Consider the following 21660-nt stretch of genomic DNA (forward strand, 5'->3'; position numbering starts at 1 on the left):
ATTCAAAGCCCACGCATCACACTCCCATATGTTCCATAATTGTAGTGGTTATGATGTAGTGCGAATTATAACAATAAGCAAGCGTATTCATTATGGAGATTTCATTTAATAGCTTTCTGTCAAGATTCTTTCAACAGACTTTGATTTTGCGGATTTCTATTGTACTGTATGTCATAAATGTGAAAATAATTGAAAAACATTTGCGCGCAACATGTTCCAAGTGACATAAGCAGGCTATGTTAGCACATTAGCATGTTAGCATAACAGTGTCGGTGCTATTTAACAAAACCCAAAAGATATTTGCTCAATAACATGCCACTAAACTGATTTCTCTTCCATCAAAAAATGCTAATTTATGTTCAAATATTAACAAACGAGTATATGAAATGTACTCAACCCAAGGCCTAGTAATAAATATTTATCATACGCATTGTTGTATCAAGCTAGAACTATTTTACGAAAGTGAAAATTCCTGCATTATTTAAAGCTGATATATTTCACGTTGACAAACCCCAAAGCCTGCATCTTGACATTTTGAGGTTATCTATAGCTTCCTGTCGCTTACCCTCCTTCCTTTGTTTGGTCTGGAATGAGGTGGAGGAGGACACCACATATCTAGACATCAGCGTGAGAGCAGACAGGTGCTACAGAGCCCTTTTTCATTAATTACCTCAGCCCCAGTTTGCAGGGCCCCTCGGTGACCTCAGGAGACATGACGAATGGCCCCGCGAGGTCCCTCTCTTTTCCTTTTTAATCTCGCCCGGAGTGAACCCGCGCGACGGTGCGTAGTTTAGGCCAACCAATCTGGATGAGGAGGGTCGGCCGTCGCCAGCTGGTGTCGGGTCGATTTAGGAGATCAAAGCCGCGCTCCACCTACGGAACATTCCAAGTGATAGCGCGGTTTTCAATCCACTTTGTTTTTAAGATCAGCTAAAAGGGGCTGTCCCTGATTTGTACTGTCTGAAAAACATCAAAAAACAAAACGAGTCCATTTTAAACGCTTTGCAGGAGTTCTAAAGTTATTAAATGCTTTCCGAGCATCGTAATTTTTCCTTATGATGAGTTCATCGGCGCTTTTGATATATTTCTGAGGCCAGAGCAGAGTTTACCATCATTTTGAGAGTAAAGCTTGATAAACCTGGTGTATAATGTAGATTTTTATATAGTCCATAAAAATATAGATGGAAAGTATAGACAGTCTGGATCAACACAGTATATTGATCGTTCAAGTGCTGATGCTTCCATATGAAGGGATTTAAGTAACCTCACTTGTGCGTCATATTAAAGGACAGTAAATGAGTCAGAAGATTAAACATAAGACGTCTTATGTACCACGCAAGACTGAGTAAGATTCTGATCATGTGTCATTGTATGGCGCAGTTTGACACGTTAGTTAAGGCTGATTTCTTTATAGTCTTGTAGTAGAGTTTGGTGTATAAAATGAGTCACTTCTTTAGGTGATGCCAGGCAAAAACTTACTCCAAAACGATCTATTTTATTGTAGAATGTGTAGTACGTAGTGTAGTATGGCCAGATTTGTTATAATGTAATAACCAAGCCAATCTCACTAAAATACACAAGTCATCACTTTAACTTCTTGAAATAAATGTATGGAGATTGCTCTTTGTTTCTTTTATGTATATTAGTATAGCGTTTTCCTTTTCAATCTGGCCCGGAGTGAACCCTTGCAATGTAGTCCACTCATCTGGATGAGGTGGGTCGGCCATTGCCAGCTGGTGGAGGGTCTATTTAGGAGATCAAAGCCGCTCCACCCACGAAACATCCCGGCCTTTACGCTAAAGCAGCTCATTCCCTCTGATAGCACCGGCTCAATCCTCTCCGTTTTCATGATTAGGTGGGTATTTCCTGGGCATATCTATTAGGCGGGCTTCTAAATGAGCCATGTAAGAGGTCCAGAGTTGATGGAGGAGGGAAAGTGCTGAACATGCTCTACACTTCTAACTACGCTCTTAGCACTTTTCGAATCAGACCAAATGTTGTACAAACTAAAGTAGCGTCTCACAAGTGGAATATTTCCCACTTCTAACTATTGTCTAGTATGGATTCATCACATGCATTATTGATGTAGGTAAACAGTACATTTCAGTGTTGTGCCGTGTGAGAGAGACAGAATGGATGCACTCCCACAATCTCAATAAACATTGTATTGAGTGCTCATGATTGATTAATACCTGTGGCAATAGAAGTCAGGAATTCAAAATGAATTCCTGACTTTGCCACAACTTTTCTGGTGCTTGTCTAAAAGAAGCCTATGTTGGAGAAAGGAATTTGCTCAAAAACACCCAACATCGATTCAATGTAGCTGTTTTTACTTGTGCTAAACATAAAACCCTTTAAACAAGTCATGTTTGCATTGAATCTACTTCATGTTTTGACTAGTGCAGCACGAACCGCCGCCAGCAACAGAACTCTGAGCTCAATTAGCATCCCTGTTTGTTGAAGCGAGAGGGGCGCGAGACGCATAAGCGGCGAGATACGGCGCTAGCTGATTAGCTCGGCTTATCAACAAGCAGAGTATTAGGGAAAACACTGCGTTGGCTAACACGTGTAGCGCTAATGATGATACACAGATGCTAGGATAACAAATAGCACTCTCACGCTCTCTTGCATGCCAATGAATGCAAAGAATAGGAGTTGTTTATCATGGCGATTACGGGCCCTGCGAGTTAACCTTTCAGGACCGCTACTGACTTTCAAGCTAAGGTTGCGCGTTTGATGAATGTAGCCACAAAATAAACACTTGTAAACATGGCTCCCCTAAGAGATCATTCCAAAACCATGGCATGTGTTTGCTGTTGCAGGTTTAGCCACTTAAACCATGTAAACACACGTTCACTCCAACAAGATGGGCTAAAATCTGGAAACTGTCTAATTGAAGGAGAACAGGTTGTTTGGCGGCTTGGATGTGGCCACTTGTACAACTCTTTCACTCTGCTCTTCCTCCATCCCATCCCAGCGTCTTAATTAGCATGGGCTATTTATTTTATAGCCCACAAATTGGCAGTCTTGCTTGAATGGCTGGAGTCTGGCAGCAGGCAGAAGAGTGATGGCGGGATGGAGGGATGTAGAAGCTAAGGGAAGATTAGCTAACGGGATTGTGTATATCAACATTATGGCTAAAGGCAAACACAGCTTATAGGTTACTTCATTAGCTTAGGCAGGCTAGGTTAATGGTCTAACGCTAACCTTAGTGTGTCATCAGGTTTTTCTTGATGGAATATTGCTCATTGATTGGCACATAATAAAAAGCAAATGTGTCAATGTAGTTTTTGTATTACGTTGTAATTACGGTAATGATAGCACATGCTAACGTGCTAATGTACATTATTGTAGTAATTAAATCAATCAAACAAAGGTTTTTTAGTTTAGTAACCTAATCGAAAAATAAAATGAATAAATAAAACACTTCTTAGTCCCCCCCAAACTTCCTAGTCCCCCCCAAAATTGCATGTCAACTTTTCTTTTTGCTTTTTTACTTTAAATTTATAAAGATCTATGCATCTATGTAACATAATCATATCTTCTAATCTGCCTTTTTTTCCTTCTTTGGACAAAGCGACAAATCCTTGCTTTGTGTTGCGCGGTGGAACTAAGCTGGTATCTTCCCTCCAATCTCCAAGTGTTTCATATCTCTCCACTTAAGCGAACATACGCAGCATATGTTTTCTTTTAGCAGCTTTGCTCAGAGCCACATCAAGGCTGGCTGAGGGCCCATTGAAGACGAAGCTGTGGGCGAGCAGACATAGAGATAGATAGACCCACTGTTTCTTTTCCAAAATGACTCAATGGGAGTTTTTTTGTGTTTGTGTGTGATGCGGGTGCTCTTAGTCCCCGACACACACCTGTAAAAACACCCCTGTCGTAGCCTGTTAGCTTGCGTTAGGGGCCCGGTGTGGGGATAGCGGCACAGAGACGGCACGCCCCAATGCCATAGGTCACATCTGGCACAGAGCCTGGCTGTCATCACAAAGTGCCTTCATGGAAACCTTAGACAACAAATCTCTTTTAAGGAGGGACCCCCACCTACACCATTAGTGGCGTGTGTCATCATCCGCAGGACCCTTTAAGGGCCTTGTATTTCATGCCGGGTTCATGGTACATTAGGGAACAGAAATTTTATTTGGATACAACTTGGATGTTTCAAATGTGTACAAAAATACAGATACAGAAAGGCAGAGGAAGTAATGCCACGGTGAATAAAGTGAAACAAAATGATGAATGAATGTATTAAATTAATAAAAATACATTTTTACTTTTCACTGGTTTTATTTTTATTTATTTATTTTTAACATAATTTAACACATCAAAAAGCCTAGTTACATAGAATAGAATAAATTGCAAATATACTAATAGTACTACCTCATATGAACATATATCTAGTAATTGCTAAATTGAATTTGGTTCCATTGTAATTGTCAAACTGTAATAATAATGATAATGTCAAATAATGAAATCTAAAATATTGTCAAACATTGTAGAGGCAAACGTGACAAAAATGAGACGACAGACTCCTATTTCTTTGCATAGACAGTAAAAAGTAGCCAAATAACTCTCAATCTTTGTCCAACTGGCTCCTGTCTGGCGAGTCAACACATTTCAATTCAAGGTCTGAAAAAGACCCAGGGATTATCTTGCCCGAAACCTTAGCCAGCAGTTCTCTTTCAGGAAAGCCCTCCATCTCCTCCACCTACCAGCGCTGCGTCATCATGTATGAATGGACTCGGGTCAGTCCATTCATGGAGGGGACTAGTGCGTTCTTCCGCTGTGTCACTAGTAATGTGTTAACGCTCCCCTCGGCTGTTTGGCCCACCCGCCTTCCCATCTGTCCCAGTAAGGCCCCATGTTAATGTTTAGAAGAGTTAATTTTCTACCATTCGATTGACCCCTATGTTAGCCGAGGAGAATGTGGAATCCTGATGGTCGTAATGGCTGCTAATGTAAAGAGCAGCTTTGCTAGGTTTGCAGAAGTGAGCTAATGATCGACCAGAGAGTGACATGGAACATAAACATTGGTGATTTACTTAACGGGCCAAAAACAACTGCTTTTTTGGCCCCGCTTGGCTGTGGACGCTAATATCTTACCGAGCGACAGTGTTAAATGGATGGAAAAATGAGCGCAAATAGCAAGAGGTCGTCACTTTAAACGCCTGTTCCTTGGCACAATGTTATTCTTATGATTAAGTCGATGGAGCGCTCTCTGCAATGGCTTAATGGAGTCATTGAGGACAAGCCGTCAAGGGACCAGCAGTTTGATATTTGCTTAAGATTCATAATAAATCTCCCACGCTTACAAAATATTGAAATCTGAATGCTATTAAAAAAGCATTTGGCTTTGCGATTACATGTTCAGTGAAGCAAATGACTCACAGTTTGTTTACCATTGGCTTTGTGTACTCCCTGTCAAAATACTCCACGTTTATATTGCGTTTGAAGTGGGTAGTGTGGCTGAGGTGGCTTGCCCAGAGGAACAATAACAGCGAGCACAAAGATCAGGTTTGAATGGACAATGTAGAGAGACATTAAGCTCGTAAACAAGATGTTCCGCACCAGATTGTTGCTCATTCCCATCTGCAGTTTCTGATTTACAGGGATAAACAAGACAAACAAAACCCATCACACAATAAGATCATTTCACAAGTCCACAAACTCACATCTCATTCAACAACTATTTACATAAACATAAGGAGTACATATGACCTCCTGCCTGGTGAACGGGCAAATACTCAACACACGAGTATGTTCAAGATTGTAATGAGGATCAATTTCCAAAGATAAAATGTTGTTGAACTCTTTTAATAGCTTTAATAAAGCATGAACAAAGACTTAATTTAGAATGGTCGCATCGTTTAGTAAGAATTATTAAGGGTTAGTAACGTTATAACTAAAGATCAACCTTAAGACCTTGATTAAAAAGCAACTAAGCAATAAACCATTTGTTCATTATGAATTAAGTCTTTATTCATGCTTTAATTAAGGCTAATTAAGGTGTAGTTATTATGAAGTGTAACCAATTAATCAAATTTATAGTGATTAGATTGGACAGTGTTGCTGAAAAGTCTTGGACACCATAACATATAAGATTCGAACTGGTGACCATGTGGTTAGCGTGATCGGGAGGTTGCAGTGAAAATGCTGTGCTCAAGGTTGCATCTCTTTACCGGGGCCACTTCCTGTCGTAAATCCAGCTCTTTGTTTAAAAGCAGTGTTAGTCGGAGCACGCCGGGTGCACTGTGGTCAAGCTATTCACTTTATCAGAATGAAAAATGTGTGGGATTGAGTGAGAGAACATCCATGGCCTTTCTTTGTATTTATTTTTTCCAATTGGAGAAGACTTTTTGTCAATAATGTGTTTTTAGGGAAAACAAAAATGCTGTTGATTTGTAAGTAGGATCTAAGATTGGTGAAGAAATGTAGAAGTATTTAGTTTAAGTTTTGTCTTCAGAGGACAAAATGCTTGACCCCACCTTGATGTCAGCTGATGCTCCTCTATGTTTTTAAAAATGCACTATGTCACCTATATTTCTTTGATTACCATACCGTGTCATTTTTACTTGTCTGCACAGAGATAAGTTTGATGCTATTGTTGGCGTTCCAGGCAAAGAAAGTCAAGCAGGTTCCGACCCAAAACTTACCGTACTCTACATTCGTTTAAAGTGAAAAAAACAAACATATTTTGACTACTCTAAGTTCACCATTTTTACTAAACTCTCAGCGGCAGTCTGGTGGAATAATTGAACCGTCACCTTCTATAATGCATTGGCTGAATAATATGACAGCTGAAGTTAAGTGGAAAACTGCATGGGTCTGGGCACAATGCTTCTCTCAGGTACCACACTAATGCTTGCGTTTTGACAGGTTTGTGGGGGGAAAAAAAGGCCAATTCTTAAAACACAAATCTGTTCTGGTCAACTGCTGAGTGGAGATAAGGTGCAGAGGGGGGGGGGAGGTTGATGAAACGTCTGAGCCAATGTCCACAGGAAGGCTGACCTCATACGCACTTTTAGCGGCCACTGCAGTCGTCTAGAAACCCGCTGCGACATGGGGGTTTGCATCACGCTTTTTACCCCAAATGTGTTTGACAAGGATGGATAGGATTAGGAGTGAGTGCATCTAAGGTACTGGTCAGGAGGGAGGAGACGGGCTAGGGTGAGTATATGCTACAGTAGAACGACAAGTACTTCTAAACGTTTCTAAAGTATGTAAGTATGTATGTAAGAGAAGCATTGCGTGGGTACATGTATAATTCAAATCGTAGACAGGTGAAAAGGAAAATGTGCAGAAAATCCGGCACCAAAAAGAACAAGGCACTGTTTTAAATGGTAATGGTTTTGGGACATCCAGGCATGAAATGATGTACAGAAAAAGAAATATTGTTGCATTAAGAGTTATATTATCCAGAACGTTTCCTGCTGGATTCTCCTCCTCTTCATGTTCTGATTTTTGTTGTTGTCAGATGTTTTTTTTTACAATACAAAAAACCGAACAAGACCAGTCCTGTTCAGTCCTTGACAGCTCAATTTTCTTATTGTTTTTTTGCTGCAACTAAAATTAAATTCCACAAGTATCCATCAATTGCTTCCATTGTTGCCGCTTTATGTCCTAGATACATACAGGTAGCTTGTAATTTGTCTGATTTTCTTTGCATTTTGGAGGTTTTATACTACAGACAACTTCAATATTTTCCAGTTCCTCACATATGTCTCTGAGTAAGTGAAACTCATTACTTTAGTACATTGTGTGTGGCTGACATTTGTAGCGGTTCAGCAGAGAACTATCAACCGCAATCTCTCCGTCTCATCCCTGGCCAAATAAAAGCACTTTCTCTCAGCCCAAATATGTCCATTTCAGGAGATAAATACGACAGGAAACTGTGAAATTAATGTTGCCCGTCTATCCGAAAAACCTCACTTTGCCGTTGCACTAAATGTCAACTCGCCTCAGTCTCCAAAACTGCGGCTTTCAAGCTTTAAGGGCAGAGAGTGTATCCCCCGGTGCCTTCATTCACTCCAGCAGTGGACGGACTCGAGTGGGGCCTGATGGTGTTGAATTAGAGGGCCCAGCAAGACGCCGCACTGCTGCCCTGATGGAGAGGGGGGGAAAGTAGTTTGCCACATTTATTTAAGCCCCGGTGATGGTGGATGGTAGCGTGCCGGCTTGATCTAGCGATAACTCCCCGCAATTTCGCTTTGGATCGGCCCCATCTGTGCCCATCACGCCAGCTGTCAGACTCCCATGAAAATGACGTTACCCTGAGCAAATTACTGCCCCTAATGGTACCAGATAATTGCTTTGAATGACAGTCGTCGGCGATTTTTGCTTCTCTGTTTTTTTTTCCATTTTTTCGTAAAGTCAGCCTTGCTCAAACTTTAGCTACTCTGTGTTGTAGACTGCGAATGAAAAACCACTGTTAAAATCGGGCCGATTTTCTTTTCTTTCAGCTTTTTCCATTATTTAAAGGCGCACGATGCAACTTTTGGCGAGGTTATTGTTATGGCCCTCCCTGGAATGTTCCACAGCATGGCATTAAACAATCTGGAGTTACAGGTCGAGTCTGAGGAGAGCGTCTTATTTTCAAGAAACTAAAAAAACAGAAAATGACACAGAGACAAACAAACAAAACTGACAAAAGACAGCCAAAAAAAGTTCATGACATGTTCCATTTAGTCCGTCGAATAAGTACATTCTCAAATTTAGTCATTTTTCTCCTTTGAACTTTTTCAAGTGCATAGTTCTGAAGGTAAGACTTAAAAATCTTGGTGACCATCTGATTGGAGGGCACACAATCAACCAACCCACTGTGCCACGCCCAAAAAGAAACACGTACACATCTACACCCAACCCCCAAACATGCTTAAAAAGGTTTTTGGCCCAACGTAATTTATGACCAAATCTTTAGGACCAATTTATGACCAACATTAACAGATGCAAAAGATGACCTGGTGTTTTAGCACAAAGCTGATAAAACTGCCTTGCATCCCATTTAGCAGATACCGTGGAGATGAGTTGGCACGAAGAAGGACCTTGTTTTATTGATGGTGACAGCTCAATTTGTGGGTCCATTTTTCAAAGTCAGCCAAACTGAACAAATCCCAAATGAAATGAAATGATATGTTGATCTGACTTGTTCATTCATTTCATCTGTGCCGGAAAAACATTTCTGTTAGCTTTATTATTTAGAATATTTGATTCCATGTCTAGTGAAATAGAGGTGCTTTTTTTGACTTTATTATTGCCATTGTGTTTGATTTACACAAAAAGCATAACTTATCCTCGTTGCATAGGTTTAATGCCATACTATGGAACATATTGTTTAAAATATCTGGATTATTAAAGGACATAGTTATGCAAAACCCACTTTTTGGAGCTTTTAACCATGTTATAACAATGATCACAAACATACACACAAACATGTATGGATATATACATACTTTGGGCTTTATTCACTTTAATAATCCTATTTACGAGGTCATCTTCTCTGAGCCTCACAACTCACTCACGCCTGAATTCACCCCAGATTGTTACGTTTTACCAAGAGCATGTTTAAAGCCACATAAATGGATAATATGTCCAATCTGTATTGCATTATTAACACTCAATTTCATTTAGGATCTGTTGTGTTTCCAATAGAGTGCTGGTATATTGCATCCATACAATATTTCAGTTTCCCAAAAAACCCATCACACACTTGTCCTCACCATATCCGTCACTCCAGTCAGATATGATATATTCCCACTCATCACCCATCACTCATGCTCCATCATAATGCGGTGCTTACACGGCTCGCCAAAGTGGTTCTCGTAGTGTTGAATATGTTAGCGCTCCTCATTAGCTTAAAGGCACCTCTCGCGGGAGCTGTGAATAAATATTTGGACTTGTCCCTGGTGTAAAATGCTATGTTTAAGTATCAGCTATCGTGCTTGTTGATGTATCTCCCCCCCAACGCTGGTGCAATTTCGCTCAAGCACCACTCGTACGCCTCGCGGAAGACGATTTTTCAGCACGAATCAAGGCTGTTTTTTATTCGTGATTGCGCTTGTCGTCATCAATGCGCAGCGTCGCGGTCCAGATGTTCCAGAAGGTGTAGATCGGCGAATGTGAGGAACAAGGGGTGGGATGTTTGAGTTTGGGAAAAGAATTGTGGGGAGAGAGTGCAAAAACGGCACGGTGGTGGTCTCCGGTGGATGCGGTGGTAAACTGTACTTGGCTGAATAGTGCGTGTGGGAGGCAGGCGCTTCCAGTACAAAGGGAACACTCTTTAACAGTGTTTTAAGGGTCTCAACCACTGCTTCCTTTTTTACGCTTTGTAAATTGACTCACTGTTGTAAAAGCGAGTTAGACTTACCAAAGCCAGACTTATAAAACCAATGTAAGATTATACAGGTTTCTCATGCTGGAATGCTTTTGAAATCCTTGCTCTAGGGTTGTCAAACGTATGGAAAATAAATCAGATTCTCCTAAAATTAGAATCAAAACTAGATACTCGTGATACTCATAAACAAGACAAAATGTGACCTTCCTTGAACAGTTTTAATCTTGAGCTTTATCAGAGCTGGTACTTGAACCCACTTGGTAACAAAGCAAAAGTGCAGATTATTTTGTGTCTATTTTCTTTAACAAAAATATATACAGTTTGCTATAATCATACTGGTTTCGAAATTGGTACTGAGCCTTTCCCTTTGTATCGGAATCAAGTTTGAAATGTCAGTATGATGACAACACCACCTTGTACTGTAGGTGGTTTGACCCAAAGCATCAGCACTATTGTCTTTTGTTCAAGACATTTCAACCATGAACTATGACTTTAGAAGGTTTTACACTGAGCACGATATTATATTTTTGGGTGAAATTACACTTTATTAGCCCCTTGAATATGACCGATCCTTCAAGATTCAAGGTTGATTTATTTGTCATTCCAACATGCAAAAACAACATGACAGAAAAAAATGTGTTCCTCAAATTTGTTCTCAATTCTCTGCTTTTTGATTGCACCAATGTAGTTGTAGGATTTTTACCTATTGTACATGTTTAGGTTTCTTTAATACTGTTGTTCAATGTCATGAATATATTTTCTTTGCACGTAAAGCATCTTTGAGTGTCCAAATAATTGCTGCATGAGTCTGATATATCATTTTCTTTTCCTTCTAGGACCTGAATGTTCGCGAAACTTCACGTCCAACAGCGGAGTAATCAAGTCGCCCGGTTATCCTGAGAAGTACCCGAACAACCTGGACTGCACCTTCATGATCTTCGCCCCCAAGATGTCCGAGATCATCCTGGAGTTCGAGAGCTTCGAGCTGGAGCCAGACCCGACGCCCCCTAGTGGTGTGTTCTGCCGCTACGACCGTCTGGAGATCTGGGACGGCTTTCCTGGCGGTAAGAATAGATTTTATTCTTATTATTATATTGATTATTGGTGTTGGTTGCATCGCAAGTTCGTTCACAATAGTTTCTGCTGACAAGAATTGTGATTGTGATTAGATTTGCCATTTGAGTTTTAATATTAATATGTTTAATAATCAAATTCAGTTCAAGGGTCACATTTTAAAGGAAAATTGTCAAAAAGACTGAAATACGAAATGAAACTATGTATTTCTGAAGATCTAAACTACAGGGTTAGCAGTTTTATGCAGAATAGTTATGTAGGAAATGATGGTACTTAAAATATTGTGGCCTTTGCATTTTCCTAATTCAAACTGCAGTTTTGATTTTTATTGCAATTAATCAAATCAACGTCATGGACTTGGAGATTCACTGGTTCAACCTTCAACTGAACATACCTCGCCAAAACATCTGGGAAAAACATGGCTTGCTAATTCAGTCTAGCTCCCATAAAGTTTTGTGCCAGATTCAAATAACGCTGTCTAAATGTGTCAAGTTAAAAAAAGGTTTTATGTCCTTTTACTTACAAGGAAAGCTATAATCAGAAGCCTTGAACCAAAATATCACAAACTATTTTTAAGACTCAGGGCTGACAAATCTGTTACAGTGACAGCTCCACGATAAAAGTGTCTTAATCTCCTGTTTTGGATTACAATACACCTCCCCGTGCACCCATTTCCCCAAAACACACGTAAAACGATAGCCAAGGCCTGAAAAGATGAGTGGTGAACACACGAGCTGCTCCATTGTGAGCGGGACAGGGGGTTTTAGTGGTGGGCCGGTGTTGGCAGAGGTCCAGGAGTCTTTCGTCAGTACCACAATGCTCGGTCATCGCTCAATGCCACGCGGCCGGCTGATTGTCCGAGCCTCTCGCCCTCGCGCTGCTGTCTCCGGCTGCTTTGTGTCACCGCGGGGTTTGTAAGCCAATTTGGGGGTACATTTTAGGTCAGTGAGATGAGTCAGGTCGTAAGGGAGATGTCAATATAGTAGGAGTCGTGGAAGCTGAAGTAGTGGCGCTGCGTAGTGATTGTGGTATTGTTATAGTAGCAAAAGTAGTACTAGAAGTAGAATTAGCGGTAGTTTTAGGAGTAAAAACTTCTGTACATTATATTTACCTATCAAATACATTAAACTAGTTCATTTTAAACTGTTTGCAGCGGTCTAAATGTATTGCTCACTTGTCTAATGTATTCTGAGCGACCGACATTTAACTGCAATGAGTTTATAGAGATTTTTCACAACTTTTAGAGGCTGGAGGAAAGTTTAACATCAAAGCTAACAAACATTAGCATGCTAACAGCGCTCTTCCTGCTTTACAGAGAATAAAACGCTCTATGAGCAGATGCAGACAGCGCACAGTGGTCTCCTTTTCACCCTAAGAGATGCTTTTACAATATATTTAAGATAAGATAAGATATTCCTTTATTGTCCCACATGAGGAAATTTCATAAATTTAATTAAATTTCATAAATTTAACAGATTTTATCTAAAAACGTGAAACAAATGTTAAAATGGTTACAGCCCTTCTGCAGTAGAAACAAGTATTGTATAGAGCTAGTAGTACTTATAGCATTTGTGTTGTATAGTGATGTTTGCAGTAGAATAGAGTAGGAGTATTGTTAGTGACAATGTTAGTAGTAATAGTAGTAGTGGTGTAGTACAGTTGTTCCTGACCTTAAGTACTAGCATATTTTTTATATTAATTAATGATATTGATGTCCATAATCTTTCTCAAGAATTTAAAATGTACTACAAATAGTAATTTTGTATCCAAATACTATTCAATTTCTCCTTCTTTAGTAGTGATACGTAGTAGTCATAATAGTAGTAGTAGTAGTAGTAGTAGTAGTAGTAGTAGTAGTAGTAGGAGGAGTAGTAGTAGTAGTAGTAACATCAGTTGTAGTCATACTTAACACAACACCCGTAAAATATTCCTGTGTATCAGCTGGAGCTGACACAGATACAAGTGTGTTTGGTGATTAAACTGAAAAACACATTTCACACAAATCCCAACAATCCCAAGGCTCATCTATGGAATATTTATGTCCACGCTCTTGTGGAAATCTGCAGACATTGTTTATCCATGAAGCTCGCCCTGAGGTTATCCAGTGGTGCCAGAATCAAACCAGGAGGTGACACATATTGAAAGCATTGTGTTTCGTGCACTTCTTGTTCAACATATGTATAAAAAGACGTCTCAAAAGAAAAAGTAAATGCTTGTATTATATAATGTATTTCGACCTCTATTTGCACTCGAAGCACTTCCTGAAACAAATTCATACTGAAAAACACGCTTTCAATTATACACCAGTGTTCAGACTGTCAAAGACACAGCACGCTCTGCCAATAGTGGGAATTAGACCAACTCAGTCGATTGGCGAGCTCATATACACAACAATAAGCAGGCAATGGGTGAAAAGAAGGTGGAATATCACACTCAACAGGGCTGCGACCATCAGAATCGTATTTTGATCATTAGAATCAAGACCTTTTTAAAAACAACATTGACATTATTAAACTGAAAGAATAAACCATTTCAGATTTTCATTAATAATACACATAATTTACAAATATTCTCTATGTCTTCAGTCACCATATTGAAACCTTTATTTGCTTCAAAATGTTTACAAAAAATCATTTCAACCTACAAATGTCACAAAATCCTCCTTAATCAGACTACAAAAGAATTACCTCCATGTGTTTTAATGAAGCATAAACGAGACATTTATAACGGACAACTAGTTTATCAAGAAAGATTCAGGCTTAGTAACTACTTAATTAAAGCTTTGTTCAGGCTTTATTAAGAGAAATAAAAGTGTAGTTTTTATTAAGTGTAATCCAGCAGAAATCGTATCTTTTAAATGGTAAAAAGTCTTCAAGTTCTAACCTTAATCTGGAAACAGAAGTATTTGAAATTCAAATTGAATGAATGAATATGTTTTACTCAAGAACACAACAACATTCTGTACTTTTGTGGCGATTGAAGCTGAAACATTTGGGTTAAAGGACAACTCACCGTACACATTCATATTAGGGCTAATGATTTGGAAAGTATTGCGATTGTGATTGGATTTTATTGAACGATTCTGCTCAATATTCATATTTCTAAACGTGTCCAGGAGAATTGAGTGAAATAGGCCTCTGAACTGACAAACCCATGTAAATCAGAACCGTTTTTTTATGCAGAATAACAGGATATTAACCTTGAAGCCGTTTGATTTCCCGTTCCTTTCACGTTTTAACAGACAAACATCGTCACCAACTCAACATCTGCCACTCAATCGTGCAAAAATCAGTCTCTAAGCTAATCAAAGTCTGCATCACTCACACACATTAGGTTAAAGCATTCTTCTCTCGTCTAAAATATCGTTTTGCAGAGCCATTAAAACGCCCGAGTGCGAGCGAGAGGCAGATCGCTTCAAACGGCTGCGCTTCCACAGCTTCAGACAAGTCTTTGAACTCAGCCCGCGATTTCACCTCTTGATGTTGGCACTTTTTCTCCTGGCTATTCCAACCTGGACTGCAGACGAGATGAAAGCGTCTCCACCCCATCAGCGGCTGAAAATTGACAGAATTTTATCTGTCGGCGCGTTTGGGGCCCGCCCGCATCAGTATTCACCTCTCTGGCGTTCCCAATGATAAGGTTGAAGTGTAAATCAGCCTCGCTCTTTCATGCCGGTTTACGCAGAGTTCAATATTCTCACACACCATTTGCAAGGGTTGACCTCCGACTTTACAAAGTAGTTCTATAACTCTTTGGGATGTTCTCTGTCTCCTCCAAAGTCTCCTCCAAAGAGTTCAATTCTCGAGGTTTAGGTTGATTAAAGAGTTTTAAACGCTCCAGGAATATGCCACTTTACTTTCACCTTTTCTTTTAGCATAATCTTTTTTAAACTTGTTACATCTGAGTGTTGGACTCTAACGTTTCCTGCCTTTGATATTTAAAAGGACATGTTATGTGTTAAAATGGCTTTTTCAAACATATTGTAGAAATTCTAATATGCTATTAGGACATTGGGTGATACCAGTGAATTTGGTTTTGATTTGATACCAGGAATATTTTCCTGGTATCAGAATCAGAATCACCTGATCGGCACTGTTCCCCAAACCGAGTCATTCATAATTGTATTCAGCCCTGGATAAACAGCAATGGCAAGTTTTCCGATATCAATCCAATACGATCTGTTGTTCTGTGACGAGTTGGCCACTGTCCAGGGTGTACCCCGCCTAAGGCCCAAAGTCACTGGGATAGGCTCCAGTGACCTGCGACCTCGAAAGGGAACAAGCGGTAGAAAATTGATGGATGGACGATCTGTTGTTTGTTTGTTTGTTTTATTAAAATACATTAAACTCTTCTACTTTAAGAATTGTATGATGGTATATAGACGCTTGCACTATATTTGCTCCTCTACAAAAGTTAAAAAACGGTTTTCAAAAATGTATGTAAATTGGATTTTTAAAACTTTTCTTTAACCTCTATCCTGCAGCTAGCAACTGTGAGAAGAGTGTGAAACATGATGAAATATTAACTACATGGCTGTTCTCAACATGGAGTTAGCGGTTAGATGTTTTATATCAAAGCAATGTAAATGGAAAAAGGATTCAATTCGTTTCCATGAAGTTAATTTATTGATTTCGCTCAATTTATTTTGATATTATAATTGTTATAATATAAAAAACGTAGAGTAAAGCGCACATCTATTTGCAAGAAGACAAAGTACACCTTAACTACACCTTAATTAGCCTTAATAAAGCATGAACAAAGACTTTCATAATGAACAATGTTTATCAAGCATCATTCATTCTGAGTAACTACTTTAAAAGGGGGTTAGGAATTAAAGTGTAATTTACTAAATCAGAATAATGATCAGAATCAGTTTATTCATGATGAATTAAGTCTTTGTTAATGCTTTGATAAGGCTATTAAAAGTGCAGTTATTAACAAGCTTATAAACTTGCAAAATTATTATTTATATATAACGTGATAAAAAAAAAATCTAGTTAACGTTTGTAAATTGACAATTTGCAATCTACAGCGTGTCATGCTATATCTGCACATGTGTTTTCAAGCATATTGGGGACAGGACGCGACAGCAAAAGTGGCATCGCACCCATCAAGTGTTGTTATGGGTGACAGACATCGCAGTGTAAAAAATGCATAAAAATAAGCCACGGGAACACTACTTACAGTGGCCTGTAGATGGATGTTACCCGGAGCCCAGAGAGGCCAGTGAGATCGCACCATGGCTCTGGGGATTCAACAAAACAAATGCAGTCAGACAGGTTCTGAAAGTTTCATAAGGCTGCTCCACATAATTCAGATGATGGCATTCTCCCCAGCTACAGCAAATGATATATATATTCTGACAATGTATGAATAATGCTGCCATGCTTTACATAGTAACCAACTGTTTTCACATGCCATAGTGTGGATATAATATAATATATAATATAATGCCATAAAAAACATTTCAGGTTCTTCCAGGTCAAATAAAGGTTAAATAAATAAGTAGAAAAACTGTTTTTGTTAACTGTTCATAAGGAGTTACTTAGCACTAGTTATTTGTTTCATAGCATTTATAAGGCATTCACAATTTATCCCGTGTTTATTTAAAGTAGTTATGTAAGCAGCTTCTTAATACTCTTACAAACATTTTTTATGGCTTTTTAAAATCTAAGGTAATTCATAAGCTTTCATAAGGTTTGCAAAGGAAGCTTGATTTAAAGTGTTACAGGTCCTAATGGTGATGATCGAAATGGTAAAAATCCCATTAAAAAATAATAAAACCCATCCATCCATCCATTTTCTACCGCTTGTTCCCTTTCGGGGTCGCGGGTGACTGGAGCCTATCCCAGTGACTTCGGGCCTTAGGCGGGGTACACCCTGGACAGTGGCCAACTTGTCGCAGGGCCAACAAAAAAAACATTTATTTAAAAATGTGTTACTCTTGTAAGTAATTTTCTTGGAGGGACAGTAGCACAGTGTGCTGAGCACGCACCTACCAACTGGAAGGTTTGAATCTTGCTTGAGTTTATACTATATACATTATATGTTATGTATTTATTTATAAATTACAATATTAAAAGATTTTACAATAATGTAATTACATTTAAGTTGGATACACAAGATATGTACAACTAAACTGGGACTAAGCATGGAACTAAACCAGGACTAGAACTTAAACCTAGAAAAGGTTTATATAAGTTACCATACCATTTTAGACCTTATGTTGAAGTCCTTGTTTAGTTCTGCTTTAGTCCAGGTTTAGTTTTGGGTTTAGTCCCAATATTGATGTGGTGAATGCACTCCTATACGGCTATTCACAATTGAACATAGACCACAATAAAACTGGGCTGAATCAGGGCTAAACCAGGGCTAAATCAGGGCTAAACCACGACTAAACCAGGACTAAACCAGGGCTAAACCAGGGCTAAATCAGGGCTAAACCACGACTAAACCAGGACTAAACCAGGGCTAAACCAGGGCTAAACCACGACTAAACCAGGACTAAACCAGGGCTAAACCAGGACTAAACCAGGGATAAACCAGGACTAAACCAGGACTAAACCAGGGATAAACCAGGGCTAAACCGGGGCTAAACCAGGGCTAAACCAGGGCTAAACCGGGGCTAAACCAGGGCTAAACCGGGGCTAAACCAAGACTAGAACATGACCAAAACCCTAATGCTATAATGAAACAATTGAAACTGTCATAGTTGAATGTAAGGCGGCTAAACCCAGGAGACGTTATTCTGAGCAACCAGCCCTATGGAGATCAGCCCATCTGACACAGGTCCTTTGGTTCCCTTGGGTGCCCATGATGTTATGTTGTGGCCTCTTTGCCTTTGGAGCTGTATGGGGTGAGCGATGGCATGTTGGGATGACAGCCAGGCTCCCTCCACTGTCACTCTCCACTGATCACAGCATTCCTAATCACAGATAAGCTGCAGGTCCACGCACGCCGACCAAACTTCACGGATCAGAGCGCACATCGCCGCAATAGGCCAGGGTCACTCTGCCATGCATAATTCCCATGTTTCTCTGCCTTTGTGTTGGACTTAAAGGGCCAGCACCTTGACTTTTATTTCTTCGGGAAAATGCATTTTACTTTGTATAGTGTGGTGTATAGTTTTTGTGGAGAAAATAAAACTGATTGATAGTAGTGATACGTTTAAAAAATATTTGGTTGAAACATAAGGAAGCTGTTGTAACATGTGGATGAGAACCATGTGGAAACAATGTTCGCTAACTATCCCATAAAAATCACATACATGCCCTTTTAACCCATTGAAATGCAACAGTATTTCTGTATTTCTATATAGTATTATGTTGTATTATTGTTATTTACTGTGAAAATATGTGACCATTAGATTCTAATCAGGTGTAATGTACAAATAACACTAATCCTGAAAGCAGTTATGGAGGAATTATTGATTAAGGAACTGTCGTAATTTCAGGTAACTAGATCAGTCCAAAATGTCCTATGGCGTTAAAAAAAAAAAATCATTTTTTTTGAATACATAAATAAACTTAACTTTTTAATGTATAAATGTTATATGTGTAATTAACGAGCACATATAACAGGAGCATTTTCTTTGTAGTTAAAGGCGCTGTACCAGATTTTTTAAGTCTTAAAAATGTACAAAACAGAACTAGTTCATTTAAACTATTTGCAGTGGTCCAAACGTATTCCTCACTTCCCTAAGCTTCATATTTATTCACTATGATGAGCCTATATACGCTTTTCATAAATTTCAGAGGCCAAAGCAGAGTTTACCGTCACACTAGCGCTAACGCTAGCATGCTAACAGCGCACTAGCATTACTTCCTGTTTTGCGGACGATAACAATGCATTATAATTAGGCCTAATACATTTTTCTTCAGTAGCTTGCCATGCTTAGAGTCCACGATGTCATTGATACAGTTGTAAAACATTGCAATACCACCATATTACATGACATATTTGACATATTTCCTTGTTTAATTCTTACTACAATTCTCTGTAGCCATCTCACCAGAACGTGTGCCTACCATTAGAATTTTACTGCCTATTGTTTTTGACCGCTTTGTCCACCTCAAATCACCACTCACTTCCCCGAGTCCCTAAAAAGAGAGGAATGGTCAAACAGACGAGGCCAGTCCTCCAGTGGACATTGCCTGTCATTTGCAGACTGATTGCCAGGCTTGGAATGCAGCTTTGGGGCTTTCTCACGCTTTATGATGGGCTACGGTTAATGCCACACTGACTCTCCAGTTTTCACGCCTCCACAGGGGGGAGAGGGGGGGAGCGAGGGCAAAGAAGAGAGGATGAGGGGACAACCCCGGTGTGTAACGCTCAGGCGGTAAACAAACAAACATCGAGCTAACCCAACCTCCGCCCTCTCTTGTTGTGGGGTCTCTATTGTATGGATTTCAGATGAGGACTTTTTTATGTCTGTTTACAAGAAGCAGAACAGATGGAACTAGTTTCATTGTTTTTTTCCAAGAAATATGGAGCTAATTATTGTTATATTGTAGACAGTAGATCTAAAACCTTAAGAACATGTGTTTTTAGTCATCTATTTCAGACTTTAGTTTATTGACATTTGCAGTGAACAGAAAACACAAAGTTGATTTGGCACAAGCATGAAACATGAAATAAAAAGTAAAAAAAGAAGATAGAAAAAAAGAACAATACTGGCTATGTATGGACTTACTTAAAGGGACAGTACACAATTTGCATCACACATTAAAGTCTATCAAATAAAGCTGTTTTTCCAGTACACATATATAATAGCAGTTCTTAGGGTCAAAACGACACCCGTGAGTGCTGTCTGCATCGAAATATAAGGCTTTTTTCTTCTGCCATAGACCAGGAAGTGATGATGATGCGCTGTAATGCTAGTTAACATGCTAACATGTCGTTGTTGGCTGTTGCGTGACGGCAAAACTACGCTCTGGTTTGTAAAAGTTGTAAAACGTGCTAATAAACTCATTTAGGTGAATAATTAGCATGCTTTAAAATGTGTTAATACAAAGTGGATCACTGCTAACAATTTAAAAGTATTTTATTCATGTTTTTTATGTTTTTAAGAGAGTAAACATTTGGTACAGTGCCCTTAAATGTACAACATGAATAGAATGTGGTTATGTTATGTAATATTACTGAATGTTCCTGATTGTTCAACTCAAAATTCACTAGTAATACAATTTAACTTTCACAGAATCACTAGCAACAATGTTCTTACCAAATGTCTTATAACCTGCTGACTTTGTCCTCGTTGCTCCGCAGTGGGCCCCTACATCGGGAGGTACTGCGGGCAGAACACTCCGGGCAGAATCATCTCCTACACGGGCATCCTGGCTCTGACAATCAACACTGACAGCGCCATCGCTAAGGAGGGCTTCTCGGCTAACTTTACTGTCCTAGAACGCACTGTGCCCGAGGGTGAGTCCGCCTTCAAACCAGAGTGACCACGGTCCAGTCAGAGAGGGACTGTAACTCTCACTGGACTGTGATGATCCTTTTATCATATGAACAACTGTGGGGAGGCTGCAGAAAATGAATGTCCTTATATTCCTTAAAATGAATGAATGAATTGCTTACGCTATTTAGAATTTTTACTTTTTTTTATTTTTGAATAGTCACTGGACAATTCATCTTGAAGTAAGAACATTTATTTGGTCAAATTAAATCGTTCACTCATTTGCAAATAATTCGTCTTGAAATAAGAAGTATTGAAAAATGAATATCTATCAAGTAAATCAGTGATGGATGAATCAATGACTATTCAAAATTACTAAATATAATTATTTTTTCTATACAGTGTAGATATTCCCTGACAAAATATATCAATGAGACTTAAAATGGCAGTAGTGAAATGGATACTAAATATTTCCAGAACCGGTACAATATATTTTCAAATTTCACAAAAATATTGCAAACTTAAGCTAAGCCTTTATTTGTCCCACAATGGGGAAACTCCATTGTTGCAACACAAAGTAGGCACAGAAGTCAATAATAAAAAAAAACAGATAACTTATAAAAAACAGTCTTGTAGAAAAGCTTTCATAAACCTCTTAATAAAAATATATACTTTCAAATCCCTCTCCTTTTTGTGCTGTACTACTCACAGTTACAGTAAACATGTCATACTGTTATCAACGTGATCCAAAGACACATCCGAGCGTTTATGGCCCGGGCCGTGGAGGGATTAAGCAGAACGGTGGGGAAGCGTTTGGAAGCTTCACACTGGGTTCTTCCATTAGAATTAAAAGGCC

At 39.2% G+C, this 21660-nt stretch overlaps 1 protein-coding gene across 2 annotated transcripts in view; it reads left to right on the forward strand.

The window, feature by feature from the left end:
- The window catches only part of LOC140364814 (neuropilin-1a-like), a 123522-nt gene that overhangs the window by 41566 nt on the left and 60296 nt on the right, over positions 1 to 21660 (forward strand). For both annotated transcript variants that reach the window (XM_072451185.1, XM_072451186.1), the window contains exons 4-5: positions 11167 to 11394; positions 20672 to 20827. In XM_072451185.1, coding sequence (XP_072307286.1) covers positions 11167 to 11394; positions 20672 to 20827 — 384 coding nt within the window. The remainder of the gene's footprint in view (positions 1 to 11166; positions 11395 to 20671; positions 20828 to 21660) is intronic.

Source organism: Eucyclogobius newberryi, unplaced genomic scaffold (assembly GCF_026437365.1).
Source record: "Eucyclogobius newberryi isolate DKJ021-1_F unplaced genomic scaffold, fEucNew1.0.hap1 SCAF_18, whole genome shotgun sequence".
NCBI lineage: Eukaryota > Metazoa > Chordata > Actinopteri > Gobiiformes > Gobiidae > Eucyclogobius > Eucyclogobius newberryi.